Below are 19,560 nucleotides of genomic sequence, written 5' to 3'. Positions count from 1 at the left end.
GGGTCCTGGGATCGAGCCCCGCATTGGGCTCCCTGCTCCGCGGGAAGCCTGCTTCTCCCTCTCCCACTCCCCATACTTGTGTTCCTTCTCTCGCTGTGTCTCTGTCAAATAAAGAAATAAAATCTTAAAAAAAAAAAAAAAAAAAAGATTTTCAGCAACGGTATGGGGATTTTTACTTTCAAATAACATCTGAAGCATTTCCTAAAGCTTCTTTCAACATACTAGTAAAATAATTTATCATACAAATGTGATGTTTCCCAAAAAAAGGAATTTGAGGAAGAAGCTACAATGTGTTATAAGCAATGATAAGAATTAAGAGTCCAGGAATATATTGCCTTCAAAAAGTGAAATTTAATATTCTTCCTTTTAATTCTTTGTATTTTCCCATAGTTTTACCAAACAGTGACAATTTATATTTACAATATTTTAATTACTCAGACTACCAGAGCAGAAAACCGAAAATATGAAAAAAAGTCTTGGGGAAAAGTCAGTCTTCAGTTATTTGGTACCAAGAAGGAAGCAATTATGTCACAAATTTATCCAGTTTAACACACTGCCATTCTTTATGACTAAATAGAATCTGAAACGCCAAATAAATGTCCAAGCTGACCTATAACTTAATGAAGCCACGCTAAGATTGTGTGTTGTTGGGGGTGGGAGGCGGGAGACCATTGGATATATTTATCTCCAGGTTTTTTATCTTTGGATAACTCAAACTAAAGTATCAATAATGTAAAGAAATGTCCTCTTTTCCTTTCAAGCTTACTATAATTAGTATATTTACATTCTATAAATAATAATTTCACCATATAAGAAAGTAAAGAGAGAGTCTTTGTTCATTTAGCTTCTTAGTATTCGGTTGCCAAAATTAACAGCAAACACACAAGGCATCATTCCTGGGTTAGGTCACTGATCTTATGTCTTAAACAGACCACATTTTCCAATTCCTCCTGCCAAGGTCATTATGATTATCAAACACCTAACAGTGTCATTATGACACTGATAATAAAGCCTTATTTAGTCAGAGCATTTACAATGGAAGTATAAAATTCGTATCTAAATTCTGAGAGTAGCTTTTTAAAAATTTTTATTGTAAATAAATTCTACACCACATGTGGGGCTCAAACTCACGACCCTGCAATCAAGAGCTGCATGCTCTACTGACTGAGCCAGCCAGGCGCCCCTGAGATTAGCTTTTAAAAACAAAATCCTTAATATTAAAGGAAACTACCCAAACATTTATTCCATTTGGTTTACAGAACATCAAAATGAAAATTTAATGTATGAAAGCAAATAATAAAAATAATCTTGAATATTCTTTTTTGAAAAAGTGGTAGTGGCAGTTAGTAACGATTCTGGACATTTTTACGTCAGAGAATTTAAAGATTATTTGAATGAAGTTCTGACTTTCTTAACAACATACTTTTCTTCTCCTAGTTAAAACTGCCAGATACCAAATATCAAGATTTTCAGCAAGCCCTTTAAGCTGATGCTTGTGAGGGGTTAACTTAATTTTTAAATTTAACAAAACAATAATCTGAAAACAAAGAAGCTGAGACATCATCTAAAAAACCCATGACTGGTGTGGCGGCAAGTGCTTTGCTCACCTCGCGCACCCTGGGGTGCACTGGAGACCTGCGCGGAAGGTGGATCCCGTGGTGCATGAAGTCCTGGATGCATCCGTTTTCGATTGTCTAGAATGGCAAGCACAGTGTTAGTACTCAGTGTGCGTGTGCGCTCCAACAGATGACAGGACAGGCAGTGCGGCTGCTGGAGTCGGCTCTGTTCATCTACTTCATGAGGGAAAGCACCAGGATCCCCTGCTCAGACCTCTCCTATTTTAAATCTGTACCTCTCAGAATCCCTTTAGTTTTGATATTCCTTTGGCTTCTTCTATCTTATTTGATGAAATATCAAATCTGTGCTAGATGGCACAGCAAGCTTCTCCCTACCACTTGAGGCTAGTTCAACCCAGATGGCTCAGGGACTGAGCATGGCCTGAGGGCCTCTCTTCTAAGTCATCCTGACCCAGAGGACCTCAGAGACTGGATCTGTTCCAACAGGCTCCCCAGAGCTGATGCTGAACTTTAAGGTGGGGGCCAGGACTCCAAAGTGACTGAAACAAGCTCTTTCAGGGCTCCCACGGAGAAGGGCAAGGTTGGGGTGTGGGTAGCTCTTCGGTTAGCGCACAACACCTACAGACCTCCAGAGCCGGGCAAAGGACGCAGAGCCAACCACTGGGAGCAACCCAAATCACCGGTGGACCCTCTGGTCTATTACCCTATACCCCCACACCTGGGGTCCCATGGCTTTAGGGAAGGACACAGGAAAGCCTGCTACTACTATTAGCCTCCTTCATTACCTCTGAAAATACTTCCTTCACCTGAAGCCACTAACAAATCTTAGCATCACTCCATGTGGGGAACCACACCCTGACTTGAGATGAAATGGGGTACGTGGCACGACCTACTGAGTATTTGTGCCACCAAAGTGGAACCTTTAGAGTTAACTACCAGAATATAGACGTTCTACAGGACAACTGACCCAGTTTCTTCAACATTTCCATGAATGGCACAAGTTTTAAAAACAGGAGAGGGGGGCAGAGAGGAATGCTCTGAGAGTTGTTAAATGACATAACAAACAAACATAGGAGACTTATTGGATCCTGAATCCAAAAAAAAACCTATAAAAAGACATCTTTGAAACAAAGCAGAGAAATTTAAATATTTTCAAAAATACCCAGAAATTGTTAATTTTAAGTATGTTAATGGCATTGTATAACCATATTCCTTAGAGACGCATACTCAAGTACATAGATATGAGATATCATATTTGGAACTTGCTTTAAAAATCTGAAAGGAGGGAGGAAGAAAAGGAAGGCAGAGAGCCTGAGAAGTACAAAGAGCTGGCAATTTGGAACAGACTCAATCAAACAGTTATGTTTTTAACTACTACCATCCATTTTTTTGAAAATTAGGCTTTATTTATTTTTAGTGATCTCTACACCCAACGTGGGGTTCAAACCCACGACTAGACATCAAGAGTTTCACACTCCACTGACAGAGCCAGCCAGGCACCCCTACAAACATCTAATTTTAAAACCACTACTGGAGAAAAGGGGGACAAATATTCTTTCCTGTGAACAAGTATCATGCAATAATAAAACAATGCAGAAATGCACAGCAATGTCCTGGTTTTGCCCTTTCCTCCAAAAAATTTTACACTGCAAAATGATCGTGGATGTTGTCAGCAGGGGATATGAGTGACCAAGTTTTATCTTCTAGAAGTGGAAGTCAGTGATAAACCAAGCTCAAGTTGCACAGGAGCAGAGTGGACAGAAGGAAGCTCTAGACATCAGTGAAGCCTTCCCTGACCCACCAGCTCAGGGCCTGCTCCCTGAAGAGCAAACACCCCTCTGACTTAGAGTAAAAATTTTACTCTTGGAAAGAAAACATGTTTGAGAACGTAGTATGAGGAAAACATAAAGGATATCAGACAAAAACACTTTCTTTTGATATTCTCCAAAAGGGCCTTGGAGTCTTACTGTGATTGTGAATTACACAGCCACATCTTCATAAAGCAGATACTACACAGCCATTCAACATTAGCCGTATTCAAGACAAATGTCTTTCCCTTCTCAAAAATAATGTAACTAAAAGGTAAGAGGTAGTTTGAGGTTCCAGAACAGCACAGCCGAACAGAAACAGAACCCTAACCACAAATGCAATTTTAAATTTTCTGGTAGCAACATTAAAAACAAAAAAAAGAAATAGGTAAAGTTATTTTAGTAATATATTTTGTTCAGCCCAATATAGCCAAAACATTATCATTTCAACATGCAAGCAATATTTTAAAAACACATTCAGAGATATTTCACATTCTTCTTTCCCCACTATGTCTTCAAAATCTGGTGTGTTTCTCACACAGCACATCTCAACTCACACTGGACACATTCCCAGTGCACAGCTGGACAGCACAGGTCTAATAAAGCTACCAAAATGATACAGGGCACATCTCAGTGAGTGGCAGGAATCTTGGGTCTGTGACTGAGCATGTAAATTTATGGGAATGAGAGTGAAATCTCCGTCCCATGGAGTCTCATTATCTGGCTTTATTTTGACAAAGAGCATCAACACAGATTTTATTTTATTTTTTTTTTATCAACACAGATTTTAAATGACTATCCATGACGACTTATTTAGTAACTAGAATACAACAAAAATAAATGTTAACACTTAAGAAAATGAAAAGAAAATACCTCCAATATTTTCCCTGAAGCCTTTTTCCAAGCTCTGAAATAAATCTCTGCAATGTGTACCATCAAAGATCTATGGGGGGGAAAAAAAAAGTTAATACAAGTTCAAACCATTAGACTTTTTTTTTTTTCAGTTTATTTTTGTTTTTTGTTTTTTTTAGTAAACTCTACACCCAACATGGGACTCAAACTCGTGACTTCAAGATCAGGAGGGGCACACTCTTCCGACTGAGCCAGCCAAGGGCCCCCAAACAATCACATTCTTAACATGTGTCAGTTCAGACTCCCTCCTTCCCCAGAGAAGGAGAAACGCCGCCACAAACTAGTGCTCTGCCAAATCCCTACGGAGACGGGTTATCTACCTGTGGCAGGAAGGAGAAAAAGGAAGAAACTTTGAGAAGGGGAACTGAAGTATCAAATGATTTTCTTCCTCCTCAGTCAAGGTTTCCCCAGATCTTTACTATTTTCTGTGAAATTATGAGAACATAAGCCGAGAACCAAATTCTTTTTTTTTTTTTTTAAACATTTTATTTATTTATTTGACAGAGAGAGACACAGCGAGAGAGGGAACACAAGCAGGGGGAGTGGGAGAGGGAGAAGCAGGCCTCCCGCTGAGCAGGGAGCCCGATGTGGGGCTCGATCCCAGGACCCCGGGATCATGACCTGAGCCGAAGGTAGACACCCAACGACTGAGCCACCCAGGCGCCCCTGGGAACCAAATTCTTGAGTAAAAAAAATGTTTAAATTTATAAATAAAATTTTGACTTGGGAGTCAATTTTGGACTTCCCAGACTACTAATTCCCTAAAATATAGAGTTGATTTTTAGAATCAGTTTAGAAATCTATTGGTTCGACCCAAATATTTTGCCAGTGAGGAAACAGGAGGAGAAAGCATTCTAGCAAACAGCAGGAACTGTGTCATAGGGATTCAGAGTCAAATCTCAGCTCAGTACTTAAGCACAACTAGCTACGTGACAGGGAAACTCAGCAACCAAGCCCACCTCGAGAGCTGAAGGATTCCATTTGAAAATGCACACTAAGTACTCAGCTGCAGAGCAGATTAAGCACTGAGCCCACAACAAACATTCATTTGCCATGACAGCTCCAAGTGCTGTGATGTTCCGAGAGGCTGGGAGCTCAGGCTTGTGAGTATATCCCTAGACTCTTACCCTGCAGGACTCTTCCCATCAAATCACATAGCTCAGTCCACAGTAAACTGGAAAGTACACATTACATTCAAATGGTATCAGAAGTGCTGGAGACATGAAATTTACTGCGCCTGAAGCTAAGATTTAACTGGTAAATAATTTGACTACTTAAAGAATGAACACAAATTAAAATCTTAAATTCAACGTCATTACTGAAAAAGAATGATTTCCTATAGCAGGGAAAAAACTATCCAGTGATACAACACTACATAATAAATACATAGTAAAAACAACAGCACATAATAAAAACAGTACATAACAAATAATATAACCTAAGAGATAATTTTTAAAGCTTCCAATACATTAATATAACTTTAAAAGTCAGGTCAAATAGAATATTTCATAATCAGATTAAGACAGCACAAAATATCAATTGCTTTTAATACTTACTTTTGTAATCCCTGTAACTGGTTTTTAATGGTCTCGTGGATCATTTTAATAAAATTTATATTCCAATTGAAGAGGGAACTAAGAAATCTTCTTCCCTATAAATTAAAAAAAAAAAAAAAGATATAATGTTGAAATTGCAACCAAGTAAAAAAAGTTCCTGATAACTAAAAAACAAACAATTCTTTGGATGTTCAGTAACACGAAAGTGTTATTCCCAGTGAAGGAAGCGTATGTAATTGTAACTCAGGACAGCAGTCGGGGCCTTTGAGTGACAGAGCTGGGCAGCAGGGCAACGGCAAGAAGACCTCCCTCTGGAGGGCCTGGCAGCAGACACCAATGACCTCCTCCTGTGCTCGACCCCAGATTCTACAGACATGTACCATGCTGCCCAGCAGCTGAATTAAACGGTCCACAAACATTTCATTCTGGCTCTATCTACATAAGCTAAAATCAAAGAACGCTTAAAACCTAGCATTTTGGGGTGGAATGGAACTGAACGTCACTCAATTTCATCTTTTATAAATGAGAAAACCGAGGACTTGTGAAGTTAAGAGGCTAAGTATCTGCCAAACTAGAATTTTCAAATACACCTACTCCCCATGTTAATTTATATGCATGCTACTAGACGACACGTGACCCTCAAAAGCAGTAATGGCATACTTACACTCTATACAGCATATAAAATACATCTACCAAGGATTTCCCCGCGAACATTATCATCACCTCTTCCCTGTTACCAGTCGACCACTACTGTCTCTGGAATCTACAGAAATTCAACACACTTTGATACAAATAGCAGGGTACCCATGCTTGCAACAAGTTAAAAACAAAAAGTATTTACTGTAACTTGCCATTAGAGCACAAGATATTTGTCATTTACCCAGAATGACTGGAAACTGAACTAACCAAAGTAAGGACTCATTAGGAAACTAGTTATCATAAATTCAAAAGACATCAATCAAAAAAAAGGGGGGGTGTTAACACAGACATATATTTACGTCTTTACTACCTACTCGCATTCACACACACACAAGTTGATGTGCAGGTACCATTCACTATGTACAAGTCACTATAAATAGAGCTAACTTGTCTGAACCCACTTTCAGCTACTTTGCTCTCCTCACATTCGATCACAGTCCTGGAGATGCCAAGGGCACAGGCCTCAGGTGCAGCCTCTTTTCCAACAACAAGGATGCAGTGATAGCAATAAGCAGTTAGAGCACCTTCCACATGCCCGGTCCCTACCAGGTACTGTGCTAAAGGTTCTACACACGTCACCTCGTGTGCTCCTCAGGAGTCCTGAGAAAGATCCACTGTGGTTCCTATTTTACAGAAGGAAACACCAGGTTCAAAGTAGTCCGATCAAGGTCACCACCTAGTAAGTGAACAAACAGGGATCTAAAAACAGCCCTTCTGGCCTGGGAGCTGAAGGTCTTGGTCAGCATGGTCAGTAACCACATATAGCCCTTTAACCTAGCTGGCTGGAGAGGGTGCACGGGAGTAGGCAAAGCATGACCATGTCTTTGCCCCTGACTAGCTACAGGACCTTGAACAAACTCTTCATTTATGGGCCTCAAAACTGGTTCTCATCCTCCTGCTCCGAGAAGTCTTTCCCCACCTACTTCAGGGAGGAGTGACGACCTCTTTCTTTTGCTTCGTGCGTGTCTGTGAGGCAACGAGCAATCAGAAACAAAACCTATTTTCTGTAATATCAACAACAATCTTCTTTGCATCCCTCACATGGGAATACAGTCAATGTTCAATAAAGGACTACATAAGAATCCCAAGATAACAATTCAGAACTGTCCAAGAGAACTATGCAAGCCACTCTATAATAATTTTTAATTTTCTAATAGCCACATTTATAATAAAAGTAAAAAAGATTAATTTTAATATATTTATATAAGACAACATATCCAAAATATCATTTAAATATGTAATAAGTATATACAAAATTGTTAATGAGCTATTTTACATTCTTTTTTCATAGTAAGTTTCGAATGCATGTACTTTACACTGAAGGCCACAATTCGACTGGCCATAGTCCACGTGCTCAGTAGCTACATGTGGGAATGACCACCAAAATGGACAGTGCAGCAGTGGCCAGAAGCTTCTCTCTGGATTGACTAGATGGCAGGAGAAAAGAAATCGAGACTATTGTGTGATGATGGTTCTGAGTAAATGCCAATTAGCCTGGAATTAGGGCAGAGGGTCGGGTCTGATCTACTGGGAAATGCTTTCTCAATCTTATTTTTAATTTTTTTTCTTTCATTGAAAAAAGAATTTTTTTTTAAATTTTGTTAGTGAACATACAGTGCAATGTTGGTTTCTGGAGAATTCAGTGATTCAGCACTTACACATAACACCTAGTGCTCATCACAAGTGCCCTCCTTAATGCCCATCACCCATGTAGCCCATCCCCACCCAATCATTCTTTTTTTTTTTTTTTTTTTTTTAAAGATTTTATTTATTTATTTGAGAGAGAGAGAATGAGAGACAGAGAGCATGAGAGGGAGGAGGGTCAGAGGGAGAAGCAGACTCCCTGCCGAGCAGGGAGCCCGATGCGGGACTCGATCCCGGGACTCCAGGATCATGACCTGAGCCGAAGGCAGTCGCTTAACCAACTGAGCCACCCAGGCGCCCCTCCACCCAATCATTCTTAAAATGCAATCAGTTCCCCCAGGATTCACAGCCACCTATTACCATCTGATTTAATGATGAAATAAGCAATGATTTGTAAAATGTGTGAATATTGCTATGTGGCAAAAATGTGCAATAAATGTAACAACTCTTGATAGCTAGGCTGACTCTTTCATTAGAACACTGAGCGTGGTACAAGAGCAACTAGATGAACTTAGGAAAAACATCCATTAAAAAGCAGTACACAAAAACACCAAAAAAAGAAAAACCTAGTTACCTCTTCTTTCTTGATATATTTAACACTTATGAAACACTCAAGTAGCATATCTTTAATTTCTTTACTCTCCTCTAAATCATAATCAAAGCAATATAAAGCTTGATGAATACGCCAAAGCCGACATATGTCCGCACCCTAGGAATGACATAAAAAGGAAAGATGTTAGTTTTTTAATAAATAATTAAGGTCCCATTTCAAGTTTACAATAAGAATACTTTATATAATAAATAATCACAACTCTGGATTATTCGTCAAAAAGGAAGAAACTGTGGCAAAAGCACACAGAAGCAGCCACAGGCAGCACGGTCTGGTTTCTGCGGTGTGGAGTCCGAGTGTGCAGCCGCCAGCCCCATCAGGCTACAGAGCACCAAGTGTGACCGGTGCGAGGAGGGACCCAGCGTGGGGTCTTCTTCACTACAAGTAAACTGAAGCAGCCCCACGCTGCTGCTGGTGCCCACACACCAATGGCTCAGGTGTACAACACTAGAGACACATGAAATCAAGTCTCGATTTAAAAGCTAAACAAAAAGGCAGAAAAAATGGATTTTTTTTTTGAAAACAGATTTTTAAAAAGAGAAACCAACAATGGCTCAAGGTTAAATCCTGACAATCCTATGGTGAGCTGAGGGAGCAGCCACAGTCTTTTCTGTCATCATACTGGCCTCCTTGGAGGCCATGGTGAGACAGACACACAGACAGTGGGAGTGTGATGAAGGGCAAGCTGGCTAGAAAGCTGTTGGCAATGTGTATCAAGAGCTCCAAATGTGCATCGAGTTCAAACCCACTGACCTATGAATTTCATTTCTAGGAATCTGTCATAAGGAAGTAAAGGCATGGGGGGGAAAAAGACAAAGAGAAATTCCTAAGCACCCCTAAAATAGGAATGATCACCTTAGGTAGTGGAATTACAGAGGATTTTTATCTTCCTCATTTTCCCTTTTCTTCATTTGCCCACTTTTCTAAGATGAACGTATCTGTTGTTCTCTTGATCAGGGGATACAAACTGTTCTTTTTCTGGATTTCTTAACTAGACACCAAAGATGAAAGGCTGAGAAACGGACCAAGTTAAATTCAATCCTCAAACCTGCTCTCCAAAACTTTATTAGGCCTAGGCTGCAGTCTGACACAACCCCACCTCCTACGGGGGTGCGCCTGCACCTGGGCCTGAGGCATTCCCTACCACTGCTGCCCCCTTTCACCCTTCATCACGCATGTCCAATCCTGTGCAGCCCGAGGTGGGGTCTGCCTCTCAGAGGACCACACTAACACAGGCAGCCACTCCCACTTACCTATCTCAGTTACCTCATCACTTCTTCACTACTAAAAATATCCACTTTTGCTAACAGCGGCAATGTATCCCTTCAAAAACCCCATTTGCAGCAAACAAATGTGGCCATGTGACCCAGTTCTGGATGGTGGATACAAGTTGAGAACTTCTGAGAAGGTCTGGCCCTTGCTGCCTCCCTGTCTCTTCTTCCTACCTGGAACTCACATGAGACAGTGAAGGGCAGCAGCCACCTTGCTACCGTGAAGTGATAAGAGGGAGGACAAGGACCACACACCCTGGAAGATGGAGGAGAAAGCCCGCATAAGACTGCAATGTGGATGGGGCGCCTGGGTGGCTCAGTCGTTAAGCGTCTGCCTTCGGCTCAGGTCATGATCCCAGGGTCCTGGGATCGAGTCCCACATTGGGCTCCCTGCTCAGCGGGGAGCCTACTTCTCCCTCTGCCTGCCTGTATCTCTCTGACAAATAAGTAAAATCTTAAAAAAAAATTAAAAAAAAAAAAAAGGACTGCAATGTGGAGCCACCACCCACTGTCCGCCCCTGAATATCTTAAGTTAAAAAGACCCTAACTGGGGAAGCAACTGCACTAAGGCCACTTACAAATGAACATAATTCCTAACTGGTATGAACACGTGCACTATTAAAGGAAGGTATGTATTTTAAAAAGTAAACATACTGTTTTAGTCTCTAGACTCTTCCTTAACAGCATAATAAAAGCAGTCTTTCCCATATCTTCCTTGGCAGGCAGGCCTTTCTCCCACCATATGACACATAAATCCTGAATGGAACTCTGCAGCTTTTTTTCAGATTCAGGTAATGCATATAAAATACCTAAAACAGTACAGTAATTGTTCAGTTAGTAAAGTAAACGAATATTAGTTCAGATTCAATAGTGTAAAGTACTATGACTCACAAAGGTTTGCTAAGCAAACATTTATGTTTAACTTGCCAGAAATTTATATACATTTAAAGAATACAAACGATGTTAACTTGAAAAAAACTGTTAACTACTGTTATAAAAGCAGACTCAACAGAATACAGAATTTTAGAACTGGAAGACTCAGAGGGGTCACACTGTCCAAATCCCTCACTAAAGAGGGGCAGGTATTCAAACTACCCAAACGTAAGTGCTACAACACCCACAGGTAACACTCAACACCAAACCCACGTCAGGTGTGACAACCACTAATCCACTACACCTGTCCTTCATAGGTTGGCCTCAAATTCTGGCTCACTGGTGAAAAACAGTAAAAGCAATTATTATAATGAATACAAGAACTGCAGTGCTTTTATTAATAGAAAAGCTCAAGAATGAAATGAAAATACTGATAATATGCTCATAATTATAATCCATAGATATCCGAATGCCATTACATCCATGTTAAATTCCTGAATCAATGGGAAGTTAGGAACAACTACAATTTTAGCACTAATCATTTTACAAAACAGCTATTTGGAGACTGTGAAAATAAACTGTAGTAACATTCACAAAGCATTGGGAATTATTTATATACCGATTAGGGGTAACTTAATAAGACATTGTATTTCAATGCAAAAATTCTGAATAAAACAGATACATAAATCCAAGTCGCACTAAGAATGGAAAGTCTGATGGGGAAAGTTTGTCACATGGAACTAATTAATTCACAGGGTGAAGGTGAGGACACTTAGGTGATTTTTCTTAAAACTCATTAAAATTACTTTTGAATCTTTTTTATCTATAAAAGTTTTATGTAAATATTTTATAATCAGATATTCTCACTAATTCATAGTGCTCCTCCTAAATTAATAACTACAGTTTCACAGTTTAGTTAAAACCTAAAAAGCACCATGATATAAATTGTAATAGTAAAGCTCCCCTAAGAGTCAATAATTATTCCTGAGGTCATGTTCATAACATATTTAAAGAAAAAAAATGCAATGTCACAAATGCTTGGTTAAGCTGAAACTTTCTGGCAGTAATCACCAGCTGAGGAATTTATAATCAGACCATTTTCCCTTAATACGCTCTTATTACTATGGTCCTGTAGGTCAAATAAGACATTCCTGAAAATCTGAAAACAACAAGCAGTCAGTTGTTCAGTATGTACATTTTCACCATTTGAAATAGTTCTATGTGGCTTAAATTACATCAGTTCATCAGGACAGCCCTTAAAAGAATACTTCTTTGCTCCTTTTCTAGCTGAAGTAAAGGAGCTTGAATGCAAAGTTATGCCTTAATACTTCCACTTCTCATGATGACTGGTTTCCTCTTACAGAGAATCATTAGATGCCCACCTCTAAACATGCCATGTTATCACAAATTCAACTTACCATTCAACATAACTGCACATTCCAGTAAGTCTTCATAGTTCTCACTTTCATTTATTACAGATACAGAAGCAAGAACCACAGATGTAACTGCATGAATTATTTCTATGTTTTTTTTCTACAAATGAAAAAAATTAAAGTTCAAGTGATTTAAGATCAACTTAAAATATAATTCTTAAAAGAAATGTGAAAGTTACTAAATTTATAAAAATGAACCCAGACTTCCTAACTTATTCTAAAAAGTGAATTAAAATTGAATACAGGTCAATCGTCCAAAAAGGACAGCAACATTAAATAGCAGATTAATAACAGCAGGATTGGAAAAAGTAAAACTATAATAAACAGACTTCTAATATTCTTAACTTCTAGCTTTAAGTTTCTTAACTTAAAATTCAATTATATACAATAACTATTTTTTAACAAAGAAAATGTAACAAGTTTTATATTTGAAAGACTACTACTACCATTTTTGAATCATGCTCTGTTTCCATATCCTCTTCACCCTGGACTTCCACCGTCTGCCACCCAGCCACTGGGCTTTCTAACAACACATCTATTAATAAATTCTTGAGCCTTTGCCATAGCTCTTCTTTCTGTTTCCTTGATAATTCATCTAGTAATTCATTTAGGCTGAAAGGGTCAGAAGCATCTTTCTGCAAAATAAATAGCAACTGTTATATTTCAAATACAAAAATTAGTTCTATCCCTTTTATAACAGCATCAAAAGTTTAAGTGCTAAGTTAATTATCATTTCAAGAGCTGAGTTGTAGTTTTGAAATACTTTTCCTGAAGGGAAAAGTATAGGAATAACGAGACAGAAAGTAGTAGATTCCAGGACGCCTGGGTGGCTAAGTTGGTTAGTGTCTGCCTTTGACTCAGGTTGTGATCACAGGGTCCTGGGATCTCAAGCCCCACATTGGGCTCCCTGCTCAGCGGGGAGTCTGTTTCTCCCTCTCCCTCTGCCCCTCTGCCAGCTTGTGTGCTCCATCTCTCTCTAATAAATAAATTTTAAAGATAAAATAAAATAATAAAATAGAAAGTAGCAGATTTCTCCTCTACCTATTCAGCCCTAGTAACCTAGTCTTTGGAGTTTAAAATTTCACCCACTTAGAAAAATCCTCTCTAAAATCAATCCATCCACATGTCTACCATCTCCAGGCCTATAATGAGGGCACAAAAGTGTGCTGGAGCTATACAATTACCATCATATATAGCTCCAGCTCCCAACACAGCAAAGCCAACTGAGTGTATCTGAAGTTTCTGATCTCTAACCCAACTTGGTACCTCAACACCCTCTTACTTGTCTGTAGACATCATTCTCTTCCATTAGCCAATGAGACTACATCAGATCCTCTCAACTATCCTTAAAAGCCCTGAGCCAACCATTTCCTCTCACTCTGAGCAGATGACCTCACTTACTCTGATACAGCAATCGGAAACCGTTATCAAAAGGGTAGAGGATCCATTATAAAGGGACTGCCTGCAGCTAATGTGACCACCAAAACAGTGACAGTAACGGATTATAACCCAGTGAATAAAGAACCAGTGAAACTATATTGATAGTAAATAAATAACAAATAGCATCAGCATGCTATAGAATACCAATGAATAAATACGGAAGGGACATGTGGTTGGAAAATCACAATTTTATAGCCATTATAATAATAATTGATTCAGGCAAGAATCATCAATTGATATTAAAAATAGTGGGTAGAAGTTTGATGAGGAGCAGAGTATTTACCTAATCTCAACTTACTTCCCCAATGAAGATTACTTATTAATTATGAAGGTGGAAATAGTAGCATCACAGTGGAGAAATCTGGTGGACCCCCAACCTAAGTGACTGATTAAAACTAACCTCACCAATAATGAGACAAATGGACATCATTGCCTCCACTGAGGAAGACAAAACACCACTTAATGCAGCTCCTGCCAAAATGCATAAAATAAATTTAATCAAATCATCAAATAAATGCAAACTGAAGGATATGCCACTAAATAGCTGCCTACACTCTTCAAAACTGTCAATGTAATGAAAAATGAAGTAAGGCTGAGACACTCTCTAGATTAAAGAAGCTAACAAGTCAGACAACTGAATGCAATGTGTGATACTGAATGGGGTCCTGGATTGGGGGAAAAAACATGAATATGTACTGTAGATGACAGTATCATTGGGCCAATGTCAAATTTCCTAACTTTTAGAATTTTTATTGTGATTATATAAGAGAGTATCTTTCTTTAGGCAAATACACACTGAAATATTTAGGGATGAGACATATGCCTGCAACAGACTTCCAAATGACTCAAAAAGAACAGGTAAATGCAGGGAATGATAAAGAAAACATGGCAGGTGGTAATTGGCAAATCTGAGTGCAGGGGATTCAGGATTCTTCTGCAACTTTCCTTTAACTCTGCAATTATTTCAGTAGCAAAGGGGAGGGCAGGTAGCTTCTCCAGGGCCCTCCAAGCCTAATTCCCCACCCTAACTCCTACCATCTTCCCTTCTTTCCCAGGAAGCCCCATCTGAGCTGTCTAGGGGTGCACCTGCCTCAGGGTCTTCCCCTCCCCATCCCTCTTGTCCAGAATTCTCCTCCCTCAGTCTCCATAGGGCCCATTCTAATCTCTGACCAAAATCACATTGCACTCCCATCCCCTACCCTGCTTGTTCCTCTCCCTTCACCTGTAGAACCTAAGCTCTCTTTGGGCAGAAACTTGGTATGTGCTGTATACCAACCTCCAGAGCAGAGCCTGGCATCCAGAGAGCACTCAGGACAACTCCTTAAATGGCAGTTATCCTGGGTCCTGATCATTCTACTCTCAACACTAATCCTCCATTCTCAGAGAACCACTGAGGGCACAGTCAATGCTGCTCCCTAACGCTTGTTTTGAAATGCAATCAACACACAAGGGAACAATTTCTGCAAAAGACAATTTCTGGTTTACTTATGTGGGATTTCATCAGCACGTGAATGCAGAAAACTGCACCCACTGAGTGGAGCCTCAGAGTCACAGAAAACACACACCCCAGACACCTGCCAGCTGCTGGGACCCCACATGTGCTGCAAGCCGCACCATCCACACCCTGGGTCCCTCCCACCTTCATGACCCACCTCAATCGACCCTCTGACCAAAGCTCTCTTCAATGTTCTCTGTCCTCCCAGCCTGGTCTGTATTTTTCTCCTCTGTTCTCTTCCTGTCACACACAGGGTTGGAAGGCTAGCCCCTGGGAGCATGGGTACCCACTTCCACCTGCAAACTTAGGATCTTTTTCAAGGTAAATGTCATGTTTACTACGGTATTTATGTACTTCTTAGTGAGTTAACTTGTATAAAACTGCTACTTTTTATTAGGTCACTGTCTTTTTTTAATGTGTCACCGGTGAGGTTTTTGAGTGTTACGCCCTTAACCCCACTTGCCGCATAATCCTTCTGGGTTTTCATTGCCCGTTTGACAGAGTATAGTGATTTTTGGCAATTTTTGGCAATGCGTATATTGTATTATAGCAGAACTGATTATATGTGGGAAGGTCCACTTAATAGGCTTCAAACTGACTTAAATTATCTGGTTGACCATGTAAAACTGCCATTATTCAACTATCCTGACCTACAGAATGGCATTTCATATAATTCAACTCAAAGAAAACAAGTGATGCACAATCCTACATCTTCTCATTTTCATGTTTAAGAGCTACATGGTGATTGAGATACTTGGTACTCATAAACTAAAACGAATGCCTATGAATATGAGGACTAACTCAGCATCCTTCCGAGATGTCCGTTGCTGAGCAACAGTGCAAGGCTCTCCAGCATGTGACCAGGGAAGTTGGAGGCAAGCACCTTAAAGGGCGCTCTGTCACCGCAGCACCAGTGTGATCTTGCATGGACTGTGCTAACCAAATGCTGCTATTTTGGCCTTTTGATTTTAAATTAATATTAACTTAGCTTCATCATCATCAATTTAGTTTGTGGTATTAGTTAATACTATGACACCAGTCTGCAATAAAAATCTTGTAAACTTTAAACCACATGTGTATTGCACATCTAATATAATACAAATCATCTACACTCCTACTAAAACAGTTTATGGAACATCTAAATAGTTTGCTCTTACAGACCCTTCTGTGATGTGCTGCCTGTGGGTTTGTGCTGGTTATTTTTAAGTTTACAGAGTACCATTTTATAATATAAAATCATATTACAAACTCATTTCCTCTTATAAAGAAAAATGACTTCGTAAATGTTGCTAACAACAAATTTCATATCAGGTTCCTCTCTACTTCTTAATTACTACTAACTTAATATTCACACTGCATGAGCAGAACAAGTGAGGTATGCATCTCCTGCCCCAAAGTCACAAGTGTTTTAGAGTTGGTACCTTAAGTGTTGGGGTTCCTCAGAGTTCTGTCCTAGGCTTCTCTTCTCTTATTACACTACAGATGATCCCGTGCATTCCCATGACTGAAGCTTCCAAGTGCCACTGAGGACACCCAAATCTGTCTCTACCCAGGCCTCTTTCCTGGGCCTCAGATACAGCTATCCATCCACCTACTGGACATCAACTTCTGCACATTCCCCTGGCAGTCATCCAGAACATTCCAAATTGAGACTATCTTCCCACTCAAACCTGCCTTTTCCCCACGTCCATGATCTCACTGAAAGGCACCACAAGTCAGACCCTGGAATCTGCCTCGGCCCTTTCCCTGGCCCGTATCCAGTCAACAGCACCACCACCTCACCACCTAACAGCTCACAAAGGCACGCACATCTTCCCATGTCCATCTCCTAATGCAACCACCATCATGCAGGGCACAGCCTCTTCACCACTCTTAGGTTCTCGTGTTGCCCTCTTCAATCTATGCATGTACAAGCCCCCACGCCTCTCAGGATAAAGTCTCAGCTCCTTAAAGTGGTAAAGAAGGACTGACATAATCTAAATCTCAGCCCTGCCTCTTCCTGACCTGGCATTTCTATACCCTAGCCCTACCGAATGTCTCCAAGTTCAAATACAATGTACCTTCTCCTGTCTTTAAAATTATCCTCTCTACTTGGAGAGGTCCTTCCCCACATCCGTCTTTGACTGGCTGACTTGTTTACTCTTTATATCACAGCTTCCATACCCTTTCCACTGGGATAGGAAGCAGTCCATGGCTGGATTTGGGCCCTGTCCCATATCCTTGCCCAAGCTTAGCCTTTTTACTCTGGTGTATTTACACACCTGGATCTACCACAACACTGTAAATAACCTGAGGACCAAAAAAGTAGGTCTTCCTCACTATGCTATGCACAAAGCAAGAGATCAATAAATATTTAAGTAAATAGAAGCACACTGTGTTACATCACTTAGCATTTTTACAACTCTCTTAAAAGGAAGCAGGAAATACAATTTGTGAATAGTTGCCCATCAGCAGCTGTATTTGAGTACAGGTCTGTTTTTTTGTTTTTTTTAAATAAACCTTGGTCCCTAAGGATTCACTGAGATGACTATATTTCATTTGTGCATGTAATTAACAGTCAAATCGCAATAAAGCTAAACATAAAACTTACATCAAGTTGAACAAAATGCAAAAATTCTCCAATCAGCTCCTTAGACACCGCTTGTACAAATGTCTCTCGTTTTTCCATGACAGATGAAACTTTTTCATATGGCATTTATTCTGTAACCTGAGCAGAAAACACAATCATACTGAAACTTGAATTTGCAAATATATCTTTTCCTACAAGGTGTAACATCCAAAATTGCAAAAACAAAAAAAGAACTGTAGACAATTTTTAACATTCTGACATAGAACAAGTTATGATATCTAAAAAAATAATTCTCTTTCTTTCCCAAGGAGAGTATCAACCTAACATTACGTTATTATCAACTGTTAATGAAGTTACTACCAACGAAGGAAAGAGAAATCCAAATGGCGGTGGGAAGCTCACCTCCTCTTTCAGTACCTTAGCAAGATGCTCAGGCAGCTCTGAGCTCAACAGAAGGCTGATTCCATCAAAACAGGGGGAAAAAGTCTTAGAGTCAATCAAAGAAAGTACTAAAAGAAAAAAAAAAAAAAAGAGAAAAGGCTGACCCCACCTGCTAACTCCTGCAGACCGGCTTTCTAAAGGGCCATTCCTCTATCAAAAAAGCCCCAGTGCCAGTGGTCCGCCCTTCAGTGCGGCCCGGGCCACCCGGGAGCTCGTTAGCGGGAGCATGTGCCTTAGGTGCGTCCAACCACAGCACGCTCCCACCCAGTCCTGCGGGAGCCGGAGCTCCGGGGACTGTGTGCAACCTCCCTCCCCGCCTTGTTTCCCCCAGTAGGTCCTATTTTCCATTCACAGCACCTGGTGCTGGCAGAGCTGTCTGAAAGACATCAACCAAAAGATGAAGTAACAGCAAAACGATGGAACACAGATGCAGTAAGACCCCTCCCCGCGAAGGCAAACGAAAACCTCCTGCACCGTTATAGAGAGAGCAATACGGAAAATTACTGGCACCAACGGAACAATGATGGGGACAGTCATTAAAAGCACAGAACCCCAGATCTTAACGAGCTACGAACACGTAACTTCCTCTTGGCCAAGCGGCAGGGAGGGTGGCCAGCCAAGCCTATGACTAACTCTGGCCAGTGTCCATTCACGGACTGGAAAATAAACACCCCGAAGGTGCCGTCAAGTACACGGAACCCCACGTCTCAAGCCTGCGTCTGTGCACTCTCCCCCGGGACTCCGGGCACTCTTCCGAGCGTACCCTCGGCGCGCCGGTCCCACCCAGCCAGTCCACGTCTAGCAGACGGCCTCACCTGCGCCCGCACCCCCCTTTCTGGCACTGGGTTAATACCTCTCCGCCTCGCGCTCAGTCGGTCTCCAAGCGGCCCCTCTGCGTCTCCGGTCCTACTCGCGCCCCAGCCCGCGGCCGTCCAGCCAGACGCTGCGCTCAGGGGGAGGCGTCATCTCAGCACGCAGTCACCCGTCCGCACGGCACACGGGGCACCCCGGAGTCCAGCGCGGGGAGCACGAGCGCTGCACAGAGACGCCCGGCGCCTGTCAGCACCTGCCGGCCGGGGGGCGGCGCGCCCGGAACCATGACAGACGCCAGGGCACAGGGGCCGGGCAGCAGGGGGCCAGAGCTTGGGGGGCAGCGGGGACGCGTCCTCTCCCGGGGCCAGGTCCGGGGCTGCGGTCCTCCCTGAACTCAGCCCCCGGGCGTCGGCGCGCTC

At 41.2% G+C, this 19,560-nt stretch overlaps 1 protein-coding gene across 4 annotated transcripts in view; it reads right to left on the bottom strand.

The window, feature by feature from the left end:
• NCAPG2 (non-SMC condensin II complex subunit G2) overlaps window positions 1-19,560 on the bottom strand; it is a 63,553-nt gene that overhangs the window by 43,731 nt on the left and 262 nt on the right. For 2 of the 4 annotated variants that reach the window (XM_032394388.1, XM_032394392.1), the window contains exons 2-10: window positions 19,182-19,363; window positions 17,909-18,025; window positions 12,830-13,018; window positions 12,369-12,483; window positions 10,732-10,886; window positions 8,771-8,905; window positions 5,854-5,948; window positions 4,259-4,328; window positions 1,608-1,694 (exon numbers count right to left, since the gene is read on the bottom strand). In XM_032394388.1, coding sequence (XP_032250279.1) covers window positions 1,608-1,694; window positions 4,259-4,328; window positions 5,854-5,948; window positions 8,771-8,905; window positions 10,732-10,886; window positions 12,369-12,483; window positions 12,830-13,018; window positions 17,909-18,013 — 951 coding nt within the window. In that variant the 5' untranslated portion in view covers window positions 18,014-18,025; window positions 19,182-19,363. Of the gene's footprint in view, window positions 1-1,607; window positions 1,695-4,258; window positions 4,329-5,853; window positions 5,949-8,770; window positions 8,906-10,731; window positions 10,887-12,368; window positions 12,484-12,829; window positions 13,019-17,908; window positions 18,026-18,304; window positions 18,361-18,685; window positions 18,928-19,181; window positions 19,364-19,560 lie in introns of those variants that run through there. The other 2 variants (XM_032394389.1, XM_032394391.1) reach the window with 2 other exon arrangements.

This window comes from Phoca vitulina, unplaced genomic scaffold, assembly GCF_004348235.1.
Source record: "Phoca vitulina isolate PV1807 unplaced genomic scaffold, GSC_HSeal_1.0 scaffold80, whole genome shotgun sequence".
In the NCBI taxonomy this organism is placed as follows: domain Eukaryota; kingdom Metazoa; phylum Chordata; class Mammalia; order Carnivora; family Phocidae; genus Phoca; species Phoca vitulina.
This window is presented reverse-complemented; position numbering and strand designations above follow the sequence as displayed.